The sequence below is a fragment of the Amphibalanus amphitrite genome, unplaced genomic scaffold (assembly GCF_019059575.1).
Source record: "Amphibalanus amphitrite isolate SeventyFive unplaced genomic scaffold, NRLGWU_Aamphi_draft 000928F_arrow, whole genome shotgun sequence".
Taxonomy (NCBI): Eukaryota; Metazoa; Arthropoda; class Thecostraca; order Balanomorpha; family Balanidae; genus Amphibalanus; species Amphibalanus amphitrite.
Genome location: NW_024882422.1, coordinates 84049 through 103852, shown reverse-complemented (window position 1 = coordinate 103852; position 19804 = coordinate 84049). Strand labels below are relative to the sequence as shown.

Below are 19804 nucleotides of genomic sequence, written 5' to 3'. Positions count from 1 at the left end.
CTCGGCGACCGGCCAGCCGTGCGCGGCCGCCAGCTGGCCGGCGCAGCTCGCCACCTCCGCCGCAGACAGCGGCATCGGGGGACGCCGGTCACGTCCAGCCGAGGTCTGAACACACCTCCTCGGTCCGTGATGAGCAAGGACAGCACTGTGTCCGCCACACCGCGAACAGAGAGAATACCCACCGCGTGTCGCGACGTCAAGGGCCGGCGAAACAAGGGGTCAATAGACCTATGTCAGCCCCGCCGTCACAGAGGTTGCACTTGTGGCTATATAACTCAGCTCCTCGCTGTCACAGCGCCCCGGACGGAACCGACGTCATGCGTGCAGCATGAATGGAAAGGAGAAAATCGATTTGTTTGCCAAGTTGGAGGGGCCGCCGCTGCGATGCATTTTGATGATGAGGAGCGGAGCAGTTGGTCAGGGACCGTGACAGAGGCCACAGTGTCTTTTTTTCTCTTCCGAGAACACGTGACCAGACGGTAGGTAAACAATGAAGCGGTCAAAGAACTAGGTACTGCTGATAAAGGAATCTGATAATAAAGAAAGTTTGCTGATAAAAGAAATGATAAAAGAAAAGATAAAAGAAAAGAAATTTGCTGATACTGCTGATAAAAGAAAGTTTGAAATTCCATATCTCCGAATTAAAACATTTTTTCGATACTGTGAGTGCCCATGCCGGTATTTGCAGGCCATGGCCACCAATTTGGCTATCTCAACTCAAAACTAGTGTTAAGGTGGGATGGTCACTTTAACCCGCGCCCTGCTGGGGGGGGGGGGGTGTTTGAACACCCCCCCCCTTGTGGTTTTTCGCGAATATCTCAAAAACGGCGGCGCGGAGCGCCGCCGTTTTTGGTACACCTTATCACACATCAATTCTACACATGTTGTAAAAATTTCAGACCAAGGTCATTCAAGGTCAGGTCACCAGGTCACTTGAAGTGACCTCACCTCATAAAAAGTTTCAATGTCTCTCATAGCTACACCGAGTGACCGATCGCTTTGAAACTTTCAGCGATTGCTAAGAGCAATAGCATGTACAAAATGTATATCTCAGAATTTTGATATCGATGACCTAAGGTCAGGTCAATTTTGCGACCTCCCCATTATAAGTCAATGGGAGAAAATTGAAATGCGCCTCTTTTGGACGAAAGACATTATAAACACTCCCAAACACTGAATTACAAGTGGTTTAGACACACTGAACATGAAAATGGTGTCCGTGACCCCTGTTTATGCCCTGAGGTCATCTTAGGTCACGAATAGTATCTAACAGTTTTTCGCAAATAACTTTTGATAGAGGCATGCTAGAGCGATGAAAACGCCTTAGATGTGTCCAGCTCGACGATACGGATCGACTGATATGCAACATGACCCTTTCCGGTCAGGTCATGACCTTGACCTGAGGTCAAATTTTCAAGTTGACCTTTCAAGGTCAAGTTATAGTTCATTCGATGCGTCTTGACGAGAGGAACACGATGCCGGTAAAAGTAAGCTCGTACAAGGCTTGGATCAAAAGTTATTGCAGAAAAATTGTTCCCGAAAAAATCGGCTATTTTTGCAGTTTTTGCCCCCTGCAGGCAAAACCGTTGACGTTAGGTCAAATCTGAGAAAATTATTCAGAAAGGGCGTTAATAGGGCTATCGAATGCGCTTTTCCGCGGCGCCGTAGCTCTATTGGTTCCCGAGTTATGCGTTGGCTTCTTGGAAATTGTCGACATTCGACCTGGAAATCGGCGAAATTTTGCCTTCAATGACCTCTGGTGACCTGACCTTTGACCTGACCAAAAAATTGACCGAAGTGATTTCCTCATTATTTTTGACGCTCTTTCGAAGGCCGCCTTCCGCGTATCGCTACGTGGCCCAGGAGCCGAGTTAGAAGGGGGGGTGTTCAAACACCCCCCCCCCAGCAGGGCGTGGAAATCCAGGACCCCCAGCCGGGCGCGGGTTAAGGGCCATTAAAATTTAACCACAACGACCCTGGCTGCGCTATATATGGTCCTGGTGGGGAGCGAGCTGGGCCTTCCCAGTCTTTTCAGTCATTATTTCAGCTCATTTTTACACGGTCTTTGGTGGTCTAAAGATTAGGGGCCCATTTGAGGCGGCCTTCAAATGGGCCCCTAATCCTTCGATTTGGGCCCCCCAACTCGAATGGGGGGCACGGGCCCGTGTGCCCCCCCCTTGTGTGCGCACTTGCCAGAGTTACGTATTCATCCATTATTCGTGCTTCTAACATCAGAAATGAAACTGTGCCAACAGATATGGCGAAAAAAGATGTCCAGATAATTTCGTTACACCCTGCACGAACACTTCAGCATACCTTTCATTCACCGGGAAAGTTCACCGTCTCGTACGTATTTTGGCTACGTCGTAGCTTATAATCCGAGCGCCAAACCCACGTTTGTCAGTTCATTCCGTTTGGAAGGGTGGTTTGGAGCTCCGGCCGTGTGAGGTGGCTAAGCTTTTATGTCACGCGATGTAAGCCTATGATACCCCCGCTGAACACCCACTCATTCTCCAATCCTTCCTTTGATCCGCCTCCGCGATACTGCTCATATACGGTAGCATTCGCTCTTTTTTAAACACGTCTGTATTATTGTTTACGAGTCGCCTTTCTTTCATGTCATTCATGATGTCATGTGCCTAAGTGGTGGCTGAGCTGGATGGCTCTTTTGTCGCGCCCTCTGTTTTGACCATATTCGGCTGCAGTTGCCCCACTGTGTGCACGCTGTCAGGAGCCGTCTGACGAGGCTGTTCCAGGGCCATGGACAGACCGCACAATGCGACATTAGCTCGTAATGCGACATTACTACCACAGAACGGCACGTGCCACGGCCGATGGCCGAGCTGTGGCCGACCGGAACCGGTTGGTGTACCCAGAACTAAACCCTAAAACCGCACCGACACAGTGGGCGAAACCACACCGAAAAATGCCGCCGCGGATGGGACAAAAATCGCCAGCTATCGGGCGGTCCGCCAGAGCTCGTGACATCATGTCTTATCGTGAGCGGTTGTTGTCAGAAAAAGAATAAACTTTCGATAACTGATAGCCAACTCTGTCACACCTTCTGCCAAAAAATGAAATGTGCTTGCTGTTTGAGGATAAATCGCCCATCGTCTTTTGTGCACTGACGTTGCCGAATCTCCATTCTAGGAAGTGGAGTGCCGTTCGCCATGGCCCGCCCGGCCCTCGTCAGCGGGCTGCTGCTGCTCAGCTCGTTACTGCTGGTATCCGGAAACCTCCCGGCGGACTCGGTGGATCCAGGCGCGGACCCGGTGGACCCGGCGCGGTGCCGCCTGACGGGACCCGGTCTCCGGCCGGACGAGGTCGTACTCCCGGCCCGCTACTTCTTCATACAGACCGTCGACAAGCACGGCAACGAGTGAGTTCTATTGATTAGCTGAGTTGATTTTGTTGTTTCACTATTTTGCTGTTCAGACCAACCCCGACTGACCTCTGTTAGCGATCGGATCCGGTCTCGCCCGCTGACTGGCGTCTGTCTGCCGCTGTTTCAGGTTGACCTCCTCCCCTGATGGTGTGTTCGAGGTCAGCCTGTCGGGAGACTCGGCCCGCGGTCCCTGCCACGTCAATATGCAGACGTTGGACCGGCACGACGGGACGGTGATGGTGCGGTACAGGGTGTTCGTGACATGCCGGAACGCCGTGCTGAGGGTGCTCTACAGAGGGCAGCACGTGGCCGACAGTCCGTACAAGATAGACGGTGAGTAGGTGGCAGCACTAGTCACTCGAGATCCGGAGCTCACAGCCAACTGGCAGCGCCAATGAGCAAGAGATGTACAATTTGTCTTGACGATGTTTATGGCCAATGGTCATGGCTAAAATATATCTTTGGCGTGCGTTCGACATCCGGAAAATGAGGGATAATTATCCGGGATCACCGGTAATAATTTGGTATTGCAGGGACTATCGATGCAGTTAGTCTTATTTTTAGATTGTTTTTGTTCCAGTAATGGCTCTTTTACTCGTTGGCATGTCCGTTATGCACGGTGTCAGCCTAAAACACCGAATGATCCCGTTGATCCCGGAAAATTATCCCTGATTTTCCGGATGCCGAATTCGCACTTGTAGTGCCCTTAGACGTTATTTTCTGTAACCAGCTGCCATAGAAAGTAAAATTCAAAAAGCTTGATTCGGCACTGCACTAAATCTTCCCTTGGTGCCATTGATCTATCCTCAGATCGTGTGAATCCTTATCACCAATACCACAAAGCCCCTGATCCGGGCTGGACAGTCGCCTCTATCCGACGTGAGCAGCTGAGCTCCCCAAGAGCAGGCTGTGATACCGTGGGCTGACCCAAGGCTATAGTTGAGATTGACCGTTAGCGGGGCTAGTTGACGTTTCCACGTGACGGGCTCAGCCCGCGCGGAACACTAGGGTGGCCGCAAAGGCCAATGTGCCCCCCCCCCCGAATTTGAATCATCCTTCCGGCCCTGGAATGGTCTCGCTAGACGAAAACAAACAAACACTACATTGTAGCATTTGGGCTTCGTATAAATGTAAATTTATTTAATTGTATTTTGAGACACGGCTGTCTAAAATATTCATTGGATTGCTATGCTCCTGCTGATAGGCTGTCTTATGACAACAACAGCAAGTTCTAAAAAGGCCCAAGTTCCATGCCGCAACCATTATGCTGAATTATTTACATGTTACGTGTTTTCATTACTATAAATTCATAAAGCCTGTTTCAAACGTCGTCGTGGCTGACGTTTACTGCACGGCTATCGCTGACAGGGACCGGCAGTGCAATATGGATATGGATTATACTGGCTATTATAGGTAGACGGCAGACGCAATGTTACTCCTTGTTTCTTACTTTTGATTATTCTCTCTGGAAAGTGATTCGGCCAATGATGCTTGTGGTGGCATATTCAGAGGGTGGTTGTTATCTGATTCGGGTACGAAACGCTCGCTTGCTACAAATTACCCCAGCTAGCAAATAATAATAATAAAAGCTCACTTCCGTATCTGGCTTGGCAGGCAGGCGGGAGCACTGCAGCCCAGGGTTGTGCTCGACTCAAAAAAAAATGCCGACTCGACTCATCATTCAACTTCAGAAAGCCCTGACTCAACTCTGACTCAAACAAGGAGCTGATTTTTCCCTTGACTCTACTCATGACTCAAGCGGCTCAATGAAAATATGAGTCGACTCAAACTTGGCTCAATTTTTTTTTGTTGAGTCAAGTGAGTTGACTCAAAATGACTCAGATAAAAAAGTTTTTGAGCGGGGGCGGGGGTGAAAAAAATCTGGCAGCAGGGCCAGGGCGAAGTTGTTAAGCGGGGGGGGGGGGATGAAAAGCTTGTTTCTAGAAAGTTGAGTCAGCTGACTCATGTTCCTAAATGTTTGACTCAACTCAATGTCAAAAGTTATTTTACTGACTCAACTCTGACCCAACTCAACGCCTTAATATTTTTGTCCGACTCAACTCTGACTCAACTCAACAGCTCAACATTTTATCCTACTTGACTCAAATCTGGCTCATTTGAGTCAGAGTTGAGTCAAATTTCTGACTCGACTCATGAGTCAAGCACAACCCTGCTGCAGCCTACGAGAAGCGACTTCCTGATATTGGTATACCTGCAGTAACCCTGCATTCTGGAGAATACGGTAGTCTCTTCGCCGTCTTGTGAGTCTCGGCAGCGCCATTTTGTGATACCGGCGTCCCGCTGAAATCGGACGACACAATACGGTTCTATTAGCGATATTCTGCGAAGCAGAATAGATAGTCGGATGAATTCGGCACCATAGCGAAATTCGAATTCAAATAGGATCAGAAAGACGTTGGGAAAGTTTTCCAATAAGAGCGGCCCGCGGCCCGGCCGCTTTCAGTTCAACGGCATTCAGTTTTGGTACTGATGATGGATAAGTATGAAATGGAGTGTAGCTCTCCTGACTGATAAATTTCGTCCTTGACTGGTTACATTTTTTCAGAGGCGATACCTTTCTTCTAGCCACGCAAATATGAAGTTCCTCACAGTGGCAGAATCTTACAGTACGAACTCTTGTTTGGCTTTTGGTAATAAGTATTTAATATATATATATATATATATATATATATATATATATATATATATATATATATATATATATATATATATATATATATATATATATATATATATATATATATATATATATATATATATATATATATATATATATATATATATATATATATATATATATAAAATATATATTAATATATATATATATATATATATATATATATATATATATATATATATATATATATATATATATATATATATATATATATATATATATATATATATATATATATATATATATATATATATATATATATATATATATATATATATATATATATATATATATATATATATATATATATATAATGTCTTTTATAGTCATTAGTCAGGTATGTCGGGCAGGTCCAAAACGCTCGAAACATGACATAAAGATGTCACCCCTGAATCGTCACAAATGCAACCAGTCTGAAAATATCCCCCTAACAAAGCGCCAGTGGTCGTGAAACCACGTACAAATCCGGCGGCTGTGGTGATTTTCCTGGAACACCCTGGTTTGAGGCACGTTATACTCGTGAGCCGTGATGGTCCCTGTCCACCGGGAGCAATGAAAACTGCATCCGAGTGCCGTCCACCAAAAATACAGCCCCGGCAACGGCCCGGTACGCACGGCGACGGGCCAGATTCCGGAATAATCCGGCTTGGTTTAGCATACCTACCGTGGGAGCTCTCAGCTGTTTGGGATAGTTTTATGTATGAGGCTGAACTTTGCTTTACATATTTCAGAATTCCGAGTTAACTTGATTGGTAAAATGGATGGCTGCCACCTGGGCTGCAACAGTATCAGCCAGGTTTTTTTTCGCTCATCGCTTGTTCGCTACCTGTACTCGCGCTGTTGTTACGAAAGTTGCCCGCTTGCTTGGCGTGCACTTCCTTCCAGACTGCTCTCGTCATTGGCATGTATTTTCCTTCACTTTGAGCTCGCTAACTTCGCAAAATGCTTCCGTATATATATTATATCGAAAATGTGGTACTTACCTCCATGCCAGAGACAATAGACATAGATCATGCCCTAAACAACTTGCGTGTATTCGGTAGCTGTTTGTAATGAAATAAATCATTGTGTCATTGCTGTCAATTCCAAAATCTCCTCTTGGTTCGACACAAGGACAAACAGTCGCGTCCTATAGGTACGACTCTAGGAAGCAAACAACTGCGCCCGACAAGTTCCGGAGAGCAAACAAGCCTCGGGCGCGGGCTGCTAGATTGCGTGGGGCGTGGCAGGGAGGGGTGGGAAGGGACGGGGGTGGGGAGGGTGGGGAGGGACGGGGGAGTGAGGGAGGGGTGGGGAGGGACGGGGGAGTGCGGCAGATGAGGCCGCAGCTGATAAGATGATTACACTGTCGGCGGGTTTTTGCATGCATTGATATGGATTTATGTGCATTGTAAATTCGCACTCACTTTGAGCGGGATAAATGTGGCGCTAGACTCGGGCCGGAAATGAACCCAGTCCTGCCTCAGTCGGCTGCAGCTCCTGCGAATGGGACGGTTAAGACCATATCTTGTTCTGAGTTGATTTGTTTATCCATCGCTCATGTAATGAACATTAGAGGGTAAGACGGTAGGAAACACATTTGTATAGCGCTGCAGCTCAAGTCACGCGCGATCTGACAACCTCCCTCGGGAGCTCAGTGACCGGTCACTGCTGCTGACCGCCGCTATAACCATCCCTCCCCCGGGGGAGAGGGAGGGGAGCTGTAACCTGACCGGGCCGTGCGTCAGTGAGTAATGCATGCTGCGTTCAGTGGCGCCAGAGAGTCGGCCGGTATCAGACCCCGCTCTATCCGCACCCCTCTAACGTGACAGGCGGCGTGGGAGGTGGCCGGCGCGCGTGTCATCCGACAACTCGGCGGCACATTGATCAATCCCCCACCCTGTTCGATCTGATCTAAATCCGGCCGCGCCGCGGCCAGGTCAACTCGCACAAATGTGCGCCATGATGGAAAGGGGTAATGGCGGTGGCAGACGGCTGATCCCTCCCGTGCGTCATATGCCCAGTGTGCGGCAAAGCGCACATGTTCTCCCTACCGAAATAGTGCGTCATCCGATCAGTTAATGGAGGTCGAACTTCTCATCACGAAAATAGCAGCTGCATGTACGACTGAGAAATGAGGGTCGCGACGCACTGCGTAGTGCGTACGTAATCCCCTTTAATATCTGTGCACAGCTGGTGCCTCGTGTAGATTCCCTGATTAAACTCCGGTGACCCTCCAATGAATTATGCTGCCGGCGTGCCTCACGCAGTTTGTCACTATCTCCCCAACCCTCTCCCAGACCGTGACTGCTGTCAGGAAGCTTGTCAACTGTCATTGTCCTGTGTTTGACTGTTCACTTTCCATTCTCTGCCCCCGGGCCGATATACGCCGAAGGCCGAAGGAGTGTCCCTGACCTGTGTGTGACTCCTCTGTCACAGGACCTCTACACGCCGAGGAGTGCCCCTGGCCGTTGGTGACTGCCCTCCCCCAGGCCTGCCTCCAGACCCAATATACGCCGCGGAGTGTCACTGCCCTGGGTGTGACTGTGTCTATCTCCCTGCCAAGAGGGCCAATATACGCCGAGGAGTGTCCCTGCCCCGTGTATAACTGTCCCCCTCGCCTGCCATCAGGCCCAATATACGCCGAGGAGTGTCCGTGTCCTGTGTGTGACTGTGTGCCTCCCTCTGTCTCCAGGTCCGATATACGCCGAGGAGTGCCCCTGTCCGGTGGACTCGCTGGAAGACTGGCTGGCCAGCGCCGGCTGCCCGGCCTCCCACCCACAGATCGAGCGTGACCTCAGCCCCTACCACAACGTCGACTTCGACAGCGTGCTAGCGGCAGCCACCAGCCAGTTCTCACACGCCGGCAGCCAGAGCTTTTGCAACTACGTCGTCAAAGACAACCAGGTGATTGTGACTTGACGAAGGTCCATTTATCTACCTGATCTGCTCAGACGATGTTGGCAGATGGCATTAGCAACAGTTGCCGAAAATGGGCTGCGTTCATGTAACGCTTGCCAAATGTATAACCGTTAGCGAGGTTCAGGGGGTGGCTGCCTAGGGGACTGGTCCGACACCACTATCGAGTTTACGAACTCATTAAATCAATGATAACGCTCCACCTGAAACGTAGCCGCTCCCACCTAACTTTCCGTCACAACTTCGAATGTGCCGGAACTTTTCGTTGATTAATTAGAGAACAAAATGTGTTCCGTGGCCTACATATGACGGCTTTAATGCGTCCACTTTATTGGAGTCCAGGCAATGGCTGTTCCATCTGTTCTCGCTGATTAACGAGGATAATTTTTGTCCTGCCACTATGCTAATGAGCCTACTCCAGTGGCTCAAAGGAAAGTGTCCGCTACTTGTTCTCTGCAATGTTAGTGTGCGGTCAGTGGCAGTGGTTGCGCTACAGACCAGAAAAATTCGCTAAAGGCCTGTGTGTGGAGGGGAAGAGGCGGAATTTATCGATCGGATTAGGGTATTGGTTTGGTTCAACAAGCTTTCGTTAGCGTTGCTTCTTGACTTGCAAATTTGTTTTAATAAAATCGCCATATCTTTCGTTGAACCCTCATGATTCTTTCGGTAAAAGGCCTTGTGCCTTTGCCTGTTGACACTCAATGGCTCGTTTGCTTGATTTTTTTTTTTTTGTTTTCTTTCGGCATTTCCGTGATATTTGAATCGGTAGTTTGCAGTGAGACAGGTGTGTTCCATTGGACAGGTCTAGGTAAGGAAACGTTTTGCGAAGCCTGTGACCAATATTCGACCATCAGCGGCGCTTTTCGGAAACTTTCACAACAAACACTCATCCAAGCTTGTTTAGAAGCTACGGAGGAAAAGATTGCCGCTTTATGAATTTCGGGAAATGCAACTGATGATCAGGTTTGCATAGCATCGTGATGTCATAATTAAAAAGTTTAATGGGATTCAAAGTCGATACATCTCCCTTCTTCCAGAACTATTATTGCATTTGAATAGTTTGTGTAGATCAGGTGTAGATTACTTGTCCTCTGGCTCTATCCCGTTCGTCTACTAACGCTATAATATGCCGCTCATACTACATTGAATGGCACCCGTAGCGATTTGCGTACTGAGTACTGAGGGTATCGGCTGCCGCCGCCGCCTGATACAGACATAATTTAGACCGCATCAAAGTCCTCCACAATGAGAAATGACTCTTGTGAGCTCTGCTCAGCATGTCGGGATTAATCGGGCTATTCTCTCGCTCAAGTTGACTGGAAAATGGCCTCTGATGTACTTTGAGAAATAATCAACGTTTAGCTCAATAACAGTTAATCCATTTGACTTGTATTATGTACGCCTTCTTGTTGCATTGCTACGAAAGGCATCACGAAGACGCTACGAACTTTTTGCTGTCTGATCACATTGATGTCAGTAATTGACCGCTGTTTAGCCTCACCACCCAGGTTCTGTGTCTCCATGCCCATCGCTCGCCTCACCCTGGCCATACCATTGCCCCGCAGATCCACCGCCGGTGTTACGGCAAGTACGTGGGCTTCCACATCTTCATGGACGCGATCCTGCTGTCGCTGACGCGGAAGGCGCGCCTGCCCGACCTGGAGCTGCTCATCAACCTGGGCGACTGGCCGCTGGTGCGCTCCGAGAAGCAGCTCGCGCTGCCCATGTTCAGCTGGTGCGGCTCCACGGAGACCGACGATATCGTCCTGCCCACCTACGAGCTGACAGAGGCGTCCGTCGAGTGCATGGGGAGGTGAGGCGCCACATGAGGGGTGTGGGGGACGGGGTGGACGGTCGAGGGGGGGGGGGCTGGTATTGGGGTGCAATGTATCACCGAGATGTATGTGTAAACATCGTTTGATATTCAATATGATGTGAGATTACCAACAGATCTAATTGTTATTTGTAATTTACTGGGGATCTGTATCCGGGTTACAACGTGAAGTGCATTAGATTTGTCGTCAACCTGTGACTCAAGTCGTTAGCGATGGCAATCCACCGTGTTACTGTAGTGCTACGTAGGTACGTTTGATGTGGGTTGAGCGGTTCTGCGTATGGTGTACTCATTTCCCGGTGAAACCAGTGCCGAATAATCAGAGGCACGCGATCCTCAGTATTCCGGTAGGCTAGGCTAAATAAATTAATGCATTACCGCAATTAGTTGTGAGCCTTCTCTTCTCCACCCATGCGTGTGGGTCCCACTCCTACTTCTAAGATTATTATGAAACTTCAAACGACAGTCCAAAGCCCAATTTTGGCGAATTTCTCATGCATGTATCACTCACCAATAAACATGCATCTGAAGGTCAATTTGCGGCGGTGATCATCCTCAGCTCAGGCCCTCTGTAGTAGATGGCTATTCTGATGGACTGTGGTGAGCAACCGTCCCTGGCTCAAAGTGGACGCTAATTGACCTAACTACGCGGGGCCCATCTGTGGTGACGCAGTAGTCAGCTCACCTCGACGCTGACAGACCAAAGTCTCAGGCCAGGGACGGTTAGCTCCGTTTCTGACCCTGCCCTTGCATGAGAATGGTTTGGTTATGCTTAATTGGGCTATTCATGTTCATGCGATGTGACAAGCATGCATATTAAGTCGTCCTGTCCACTCGGAGTTCACGCTTTATTTCTCCTGTAGACGACTGACAATTTATGGCGACACCTCCCGTCGAATTTCGAACCTAGCGTCGACCTCTGCATGGTAAAGGGCTCCTCTGTCGCCGAGATTCGGCAGCCCGTTGGTGCAATATGCTCATCACTGTCGGTATTCACTTTCCATCGTCCGTCCCCTAGCTGCGCGGGCCTGTGCTGCCAATCAAAGCGCCAAGCGGTGCGAGGTTTCCTTATCATCCAGCCTCTGCCGCCGCCGCCGCCGCCGCCGCAGGGGCTTTTCTGGGTTCGTTTGGTGGCGGTAAACTTGCAACTAACTTTTGTTCGCTCCCAAGAAGTTGGCAAACAATCGGGGCTTGACGACAACGTTAAAAACATTCTGAAACCGACTCAGGCGGAACATATTCTTAGCCTGGCGTAAACCGATTGCCGAGAGAAAAACGCTCATTCGGAGTTGTTACTGCGTTCCTCGGAGCGGTTTTGTGAAGTTGCGTGAACGGCTGTCAACATGAATAGATAACAATGCACATCCCCTGCTGTTAGCTGTTTGTTAGTCTTCAGCGGATTGAATGTCTGCTGTTTAGTCACATGCAATTATCGCGTCTGTCCGCAACTCACGCTCCGCGGTGTTAGGTCGTGTAACTCGAGAAGGGGCGCTGGCGTCCCGGCCTCTCCATTGGCACTCACGGGAAGCACAGTAATTTAGCGTCAAATGGCATACCCTCGCCCGTGCTCCCTGCAAATGTAGACTTAGATAACCAAGATGCGTATTGCGAGGATCGGTCTCGGGCGGCTGTTGTGTTTCCCTCTCCCCGAACCACCCACGGAGCCCGAGCGGTGTCTCCAGTCGCCTGTATGCCTGCCTGCTCTGCTGCACCACCCATTTCTGTCGACCTCCGGTGCCGACTGGTACAGTCCACAGCAGAAGTAATGTGCGGTTTCAGTCATGGGTGTGTTCTGCTTCTGAAGCTTAGGAACGATTAACCAGGCTACAATGGGACTTTGAATGTAGCTTATATGTATCGTCACCCTTGCAGCTGCAACTTTAGCTATTGACATCTTCTTTTCGATCACTCCGCATTAAACAATCGTGAATCGCCAGTCAAAGCCAACCGTTGAGATTGGTAAAACCCTACATTACTTTAGCGGTGGGCTGTACGTGTCCAGTGCCCCGGGATGACCCCGACTGACCCGCTCCCCCTCCCCCGCCCCGTGGGCCCCCCTCCGTCCGTCCCGTCAGGTCGCTCCGGGCACGTTCGGGCGGCGCCGCCCCCCGCCGCGCGGCCCACTGCCGACAGGGCCGTCATTAGCTGCCGCCAGTGAGGCCTATTTGGCGCGGCGAGGAGACGGGGGCGATGCGCCGTTCGAGCCCCCCGGTGCCCGGCGCGGCGACGATGATCCGCCGGGGTCGTTTGTGTCGCGGCGGCGCGGCGGCCGCGGCGAATGGTCGTCGTTAGACGGACGCGGTAGGGGAAATTGTGCCGGTTAGCGGCCGGACGTGCCTCACAACGTCACTCGAGGACCGCGCGATAGATGACGTGCGTGCACGACTACCGAGGACGTGCAGTTGGGAGAGACGCTGTGCGTCTGTGGCTAGCTGTGCGTGTTTGGTTTCGGGTTTCAGTGGGACGAGTTTCGCATTTGTGCGCTTGGGTTTTACCGACCCTATTAGAGATGCAAAGTTTTCCCAATGGGCTGCTACCGGCACCGCCCCGCCCCACAAAAATTTTCTGGGATACCGGCATGCTACCACGCCCCAAGCAAAAAAACCAAATTACCGGCATACCAAAAAACCTGCATTCTTGATTCTGGCTTACCCCTACATGAGGTGCCACATTTTGGCAATTTCAGTAACCGCCCCACCCAGCAGCCACCCATTGTCCAACCAAACTGCCAGCAGCCTGATGTTGGCTGAGTTCGCCCCACAAATACCACAATTTTGAAACTCAATTCCAGTCTACAGCTGTTAAAATATCACCTGTAATCAAAAAGGTATTGCCTACAAAAAGCATTAACACATTCATCAAAAAAGCAAGGACAAAAAGAACTTGAATTACTGAAATGTGTTTCTGAAGATTGCACAGTGCATGTGAGTAAGATACGAATCATGTAAAAATATGTGTTAATAACTCACTTGTCCTGAGAAGTCACCACGGGTGGAGAATGTTTGAAAAAGTTACCCCGGCCGGCGACCGAAAGTCAGAAAGACGATGATGCTCAAATATTTGTCAACGGTTATCAACAAACCCCTATTCTGTGGCATAGAATAATGGATGTCTGCCGTTTGTACGTTTTTAGGGAAAACTGCTGCACGCAGGTGCGGAAGATTTCGTAATTGTAACAACAATTTTGCAACACGCCTTAAAATTTCGGACGCATGTCACATAGTGCTAGGTCAGGTCATCAGGTCAAATTTGCTGGATGATCGTGCTAAAAATGCCATCATGCCCTTTGCAAAGCTTATTCCGTGGAAGTTGCAACCTTCCCACACAAAACAAAATGTCAAAGTTGACCGTTTTGACCCTTTCATTGATTTGATCTCGGACCTGAAATATTATTCGCGACCGAGCCTTAATTAAACGAGTAATCGAATGTTTTGTTTGCAGTGTTTAAGCTCCGTTATGCTCATGAACTGTGAGAGTGAGAAAAGTTGTCGGAGAACGCTGAAATCAGAGAAATTTGGCTTTTGATGATCTATGGTGATTTTATTATTGAGCTTGCCTAAAACATGACCAGATTTCTCTGGTCACGTTTGTCGCTCTTTCAAACGTCGTTCCGCTTCTCGCCTCGTAGCCCAGTAGCCGAGTTAGAAGGAGCGTGAAAAGCCCACCTCTCGACTCAACGTGTTACGATAAGGCCACCACCCTGGCGCGGGTTAAGTTGGGGGAGCCTTGAGCCTCAGCAGCTCGTCCTTCTATCTCACTGATATTACCCTCGTCCTGTCTTGTGATGTTATTACAGTGCCATCTGGGGCGTTCCACGACAAATCGACAAGTGCCCTGCACCCTCATATTTTATTTTTTGCTTAAAATTGGTCTAATGGGTTGTGATGGGCGGGGAAGCCAGCTGTGGCAAGGATTTTTTCTTCGAACAACGGTTTCCGAGATATAGCCTCGGGCAATTCCTGGAGTTCGCGCTGTAGCCCTATGTTTGGCGGCCTATAACTCAGAAACTATTGGTTTTTTACGATAAAAACTTTATATGGTTCAACACAATCAACCAACAAACATTTTGGCTATCTCGGATTTTCAATTTTTGAAAATTTTGATCACGTGACCTTTTGTCCTATTTTTCGAAGAGTGACCTTGATATTTTCCCCACTGAAAGTTGCAATTTGGTCTGATGACGATTAAAGCCTTATCAAGTGTCATTCATATGCGATAATAAAAAAGTGGTTTTCGCCCTGTGTTGACCTCAGGTCAGGTCATTTCTATGACCTGTCCATTATTACGAGCGGGAGCGACAGCGAGATCTCGAGAATAAAGCAAAATAGCGACAAGCGGTAAACGGTAAAGGGTACACACGGATAAGGTCTATAATTTTTACTAAGGTCATTTTCAGGTCAGGTCAAAGATGACGTCACAGGAGCTAAAAGGAAGTCAAAATAGCGGCACTATACATATATATGAAGTTTTTCTCGAATAACTTTCAAGGTATCCCAGCTAGGAACAAACTAATAGCACCATCGTGATCCTCTCGTCGATCCGCATCGAAACATATGTATTTTGACCTCGAAAGGTCGAAAGGTCAAAAGTTGACCTTAGGTCACGTGATCTAAGGTCAACTTTTGACCTTTCGACCTTTCGAGGTCAACATACATATGTTTCGATGCGGATCGACGAGAGGATCACGATGGTGCTATTAGTTTGTTCCTAGGTGGGATACCTTGAAAGTTATTCGAGAAAAACTTCATATATATGTATAGTGCCGCTATTTTGACTTCCTTTTAGCTCCTGTGACGTCATCTTTGACCTGACCTGAAAATGACCTCAGTAAAAATTATAGACCTTATCCGTGTGTACCCTTTACCGTTTACCGCTTGTCGCTATCTTGCTTTATTCTCGAGATCTCGCTGTCGCTCCCGCTCGTAATAATGGACAGGTCATAAAAATGACCTGACCTGAGGTCAACGCAGGGCGATAACCACTTTTTTTATTATCGCATATGAATGACAATTGATAAGGCTTTAATCGTCATCAGACAAAATTGCAACTTTCAGTGGGGAAAACATCAAGGTCACTCTTCGAAAAATAGGACAAAAGGTCACGTGATCAAAATTTTCAAAAATTGAAAATCCGAGATAGCCAAAATGTTTGTTGGTTGATTGTGAGTTGAACCATATAAAGTTTTTATCGTAAAAAACCAATAGTTTCTGAGTTATAGGCCGCCAAACATAGGGCTGCCACGCGAACTCCAGGAATTGCCCGAGGCTATATCTCGGAAACCGTTGTTCGAAGAAAAAAATCCTTGCCACAGCTGGCTTCCCCGCCCATCACAACCCCTTACACCAGTTTTCAACGAAGAATAAAATATGAGGGTGCAAATTTAATTTTTTATTTGTCGATTTGTCGTGGAAGGGCCGTTATCTTACGATAACGGCCCTTAAATATGATTTACTTGGCTGTTTGATGAAACATGTCGGGCTCCGCGATGAAAAGACTTAAAAACATAGAAGCTCCAAAATGAAAATAAAGCAAATTTTCAAGAACTGTTCAAAGTTGATAAGAATAATGAGAGACGCTTTTATAGATGGCAGTTTTTTTCGTATGGAGACAGCTTTTAGGATTTACAAAAGTGGAAAAAGTTACCCCGGCCGCGCCGGGGTCGGCTGAAAGTTACCCCGGCCACGGCCGGGGTGGCCGGGGCAGGTTCTCCACCCATGGAAGTCACCAAATAATATGTATAAAAACGATATGATATCCTCTCCTCCCCCATCTCAAACGCGGGAACAAACACAAGGTTATCGATTTCGAAACAGATGCGCCATAACACAGTTTTTAACCAGCTGATTAAAACACTGCAAAAAAGGGTTTTAAGACTGCAAACTTCTGCCTCGTGAATGATTTTATAGATAAAAATCATCCAACACGATATTGAATTCCAATGAAATCAACACTGTGAGTGTTATTCACTATAAGAAAATTGATTTCTCTTGAGTGATTCAACCGAAAGGGCATATGAATAAATATTACGTCATCAGCTTACATCCTTTCTTTACGGGACAGAGGATCTTAAAAATCAATATCCTTGGTTGCCTTTGCGCCACATTGCGCCACTTTGTATTCATTTGGTCTGCATGTTGTGTTTTCTTGTAAAGATAAGACAAAATGCCAGTTTATTTCATTTTCATTTCATATTGGGACCAAAGTTAGGCTCAGAGCTACCCACAGGGGAGCAATGCCGCTTCAACCCTATTGGCCGTAGTGTCTAACGGTGGCGGCCATATTGCGCAGACCAGAAACCGGCTGCCGCCTGTGTTGAGGAATAGGGAATTCGGGACCTCGATTTACGTTTGCGGCCGCCGTATCCGTTACGTTCAAGTTACGTAGATACGGAACCCGGCATCTTACGCAGAATTGAGTGGGGAACACGATCGTATCTTCAGAATTCCTCAAATTCACTCGCCTGACCTACATTTGCCCCGGCCGAGGGGGTTGGTTGAACCCACCTCGCTAATGCACCGCTAATTAAACTAGAATTAAGCGGTAAAGTGGTCGTATGCGGCAAAGTATAATGCAGAGTGACTGGTAGGAACCCGCTGTAAGGGTCTCAGGTCAACCGGTGACCTCTGAGGTCAGGTCAAGTGATCTAAGGCACGGGTTCGGTTTTTGGTAAATAACTTCGCCAAAAATGGCCGTAGAGCCGCGATTTTGATATCATCGTGTTCAGCTAGCTCAGGCGCATCGAGTGATATACTTTTTGTTCGGGTCAGGTCAACTTAGGGTATTGACCTCAGGTCAAGGTCAGGTCAGCACCCCCAGGTCACGAAGCTGGTCGAAAGAGGTCATGTCGCATATCATTCGATTCGGCAGGTCTTCCTGAGTCCATTGGTGGCTTTCCCGACTCGCTAGCTCAATTTGATCGGGAGTTATTGAAGAAAAATGGTGACCCTTGTGACGTCACGAATGACGTCACGCAAGGGCAACAATGCAAATATGAAGCATAGGACCTTGCAAAGAGTGCATGAAATCATGATTTTATATGCTTGAGATAGTTTCAGATCATTCTCGGCGCCAAAATAACAATTTTCATATTTCCCCATTGACTTATAAGGGTTTAACGTATTAGTTCCTTTTAGCTGATGATTTTTTAGGATTTCATCTTGTTCTCCACTCAATTCTGCGTAAGATGCCGGGTTCCGTGTCCACATAGCTTGAGCGTAACGGATGCAGCGACCGCAAACGTAAATCGAGGTCCCGAATTCCCTATTCCCCAGCACAGGCGGCGGCCGCTTTCTGGTCTGCGCAACATGGCGGCACCGTTGGACACCATTTGGCGGCCGATGCGCATTCCACATTATAGAGTTCAGTGGAGCTACCTAACACTTGCCTTTTCAGCTGGATTTTCAGTGTCAAATTCTTTGTAGAGTATCTCAGACCACATCTCAGGACTCAAGGCCAGTTTCCAAACAATGTGTTTTGTGTTGTCTTGATTCTGCCTTTTGCCTAGGGAATGTTGCCATGAACATTCATTTATTTTAGTTAATGTATTATGCCTATTACCTACCATTAGACTTACTAATTGGTTAGTGCTTTTGCAACATGAATGAGTATTCTTTGTTTTCCTTTGATAGACCACAGTAGATTCTTGACAATTCTAATTAGAGTCAAACCTGTGAAATGCTGAGGTTCATGTGTTACCCCTACCCATGGCAATGGAACTTCTACCACAAAATGTATTTTGCAGTGGCTAAGATTGCTGTTATTACAATTAAATAGACTCTTAGTGTCCAAAGTTTGAATCATATGCTGATAATTTTTTTTTTGTGCAAAATCAAAAATACCGGCATGCTACCGGCCAGACATGCCAGATACCACGAAAAAACCTGCGGTAGTGAAAAATTACCGGCATGCCGGTAGTGCGGTAGGGAAATTTTGCAACTCTAGACCCTATGCTTGACATAAATTAGGGGAGAATGATTTGTCTCGTTATTTATCCTATGAATTTATGATGACATGATTGAAAACTTCAATTGCATCCAATCTGCAGGTGAACTATGACCAGCAGATATTAATCAAAACCAACCAGGTGCACGGCTATTATTTTTTTTCTTCGGTTATGCCCAGGCCAAGTTCGTGCGTATGGAAATGCTCTCTCCGATGTGCATATTTTTCGTCTGAAGAGTTCGGCAGCTGAATTTTATTTGACTATCCGCCAATGAAATATCGCTCGCACCACGGATGCGAGGAATATCGTTTCAGAAGCTCTTTTCAGGAAATGATTCACTTTAAAGAGAATTTCAGCGTAAAAACTAACATTGCTACTTGAAAACATATACACCTCAAACGTTTTTCAGACCAATCTTAAACGTTTTAGGTATGCACATCGTTTCAACTTTAGAAAAAGATCAATTAGGCGGTGAAATTTTTCAACCAATCGGTTTTCCACTGCGTGTCATAAGCGTGCGAAGCTCCACTTTATCGAATCTGATCATAGCTTAATCTCATTTTGCCGCCCTGATTCTCCCTGCCGCTCTACTGCCCTGGCCGCCCGCCTGACGCCCCCGCTGCCCCCGGCCTCCCGCCTGACGCCCCCGCTGCCCCGGCCTCCCGCCTGACGCCCCCCGCTGCCCCCGGCCTCCCGCCTGACGCCCCCGCTGCCCTCTGCGACAGGGTGATGCTGGACATGCTGTCGGTGCAGAGCAAGGAGCACGTGCCCTGGGAGCAGAAGCAGAACATGAGCTTCTGGCGGGGCCGCGACTCGCGCCGCGAGCGGCTGCGTCTGGTCGACATCTCTCGGGAGCGGCCGGACCTGGTAGACGCCGCGCTCACCCACTTCTTCTTCTTCAAGGCCGAGGAGAAGACGTACGGCCCCACACAGCCCAGGATTTCGTTCTTCGACTTCTTCAAGGTGAGCGCCGATGCTCCTCCAGGAGGTGGTGGTTCCTAACGCGGGACGTCGGGCGCTGAGCACATCGAGTCGCCGATATTTGTG

At 48.2% G+C, this 19804-nt stretch overlaps 1 protein-coding gene across 1 annotated transcript in view; it reads left to right on the top strand.

Annotated features, from left to right (window-relative positions):
* The window catches only part of LOC122368157 (protein O-glucosyltransferase 2-like), a 146127-nt gene that overhangs the window by 63391 nt on the left and 62932 nt on the right, over positions 1-19804 (top strand). Inside the window, exons 2-6 of the mRNA XM_043341824.1 lie at positions 3151-3379; positions 3513-3718; positions 8758-8969; positions 10547-10794; positions 19483-19720. Coding sequence (XP_043197759.1) covers positions 3171-3379; positions 3513-3718; positions 8758-8969; positions 10547-10794; positions 19483-19720 — 1113 coding nt within the window. The 5' untranslated portion in view covers positions 3151-3170. The remainder of the gene's footprint in view (positions 1-3150; positions 3380-3512; positions 3719-8757; positions 8970-10546; positions 10795-19482; positions 19721-19804) is intronic.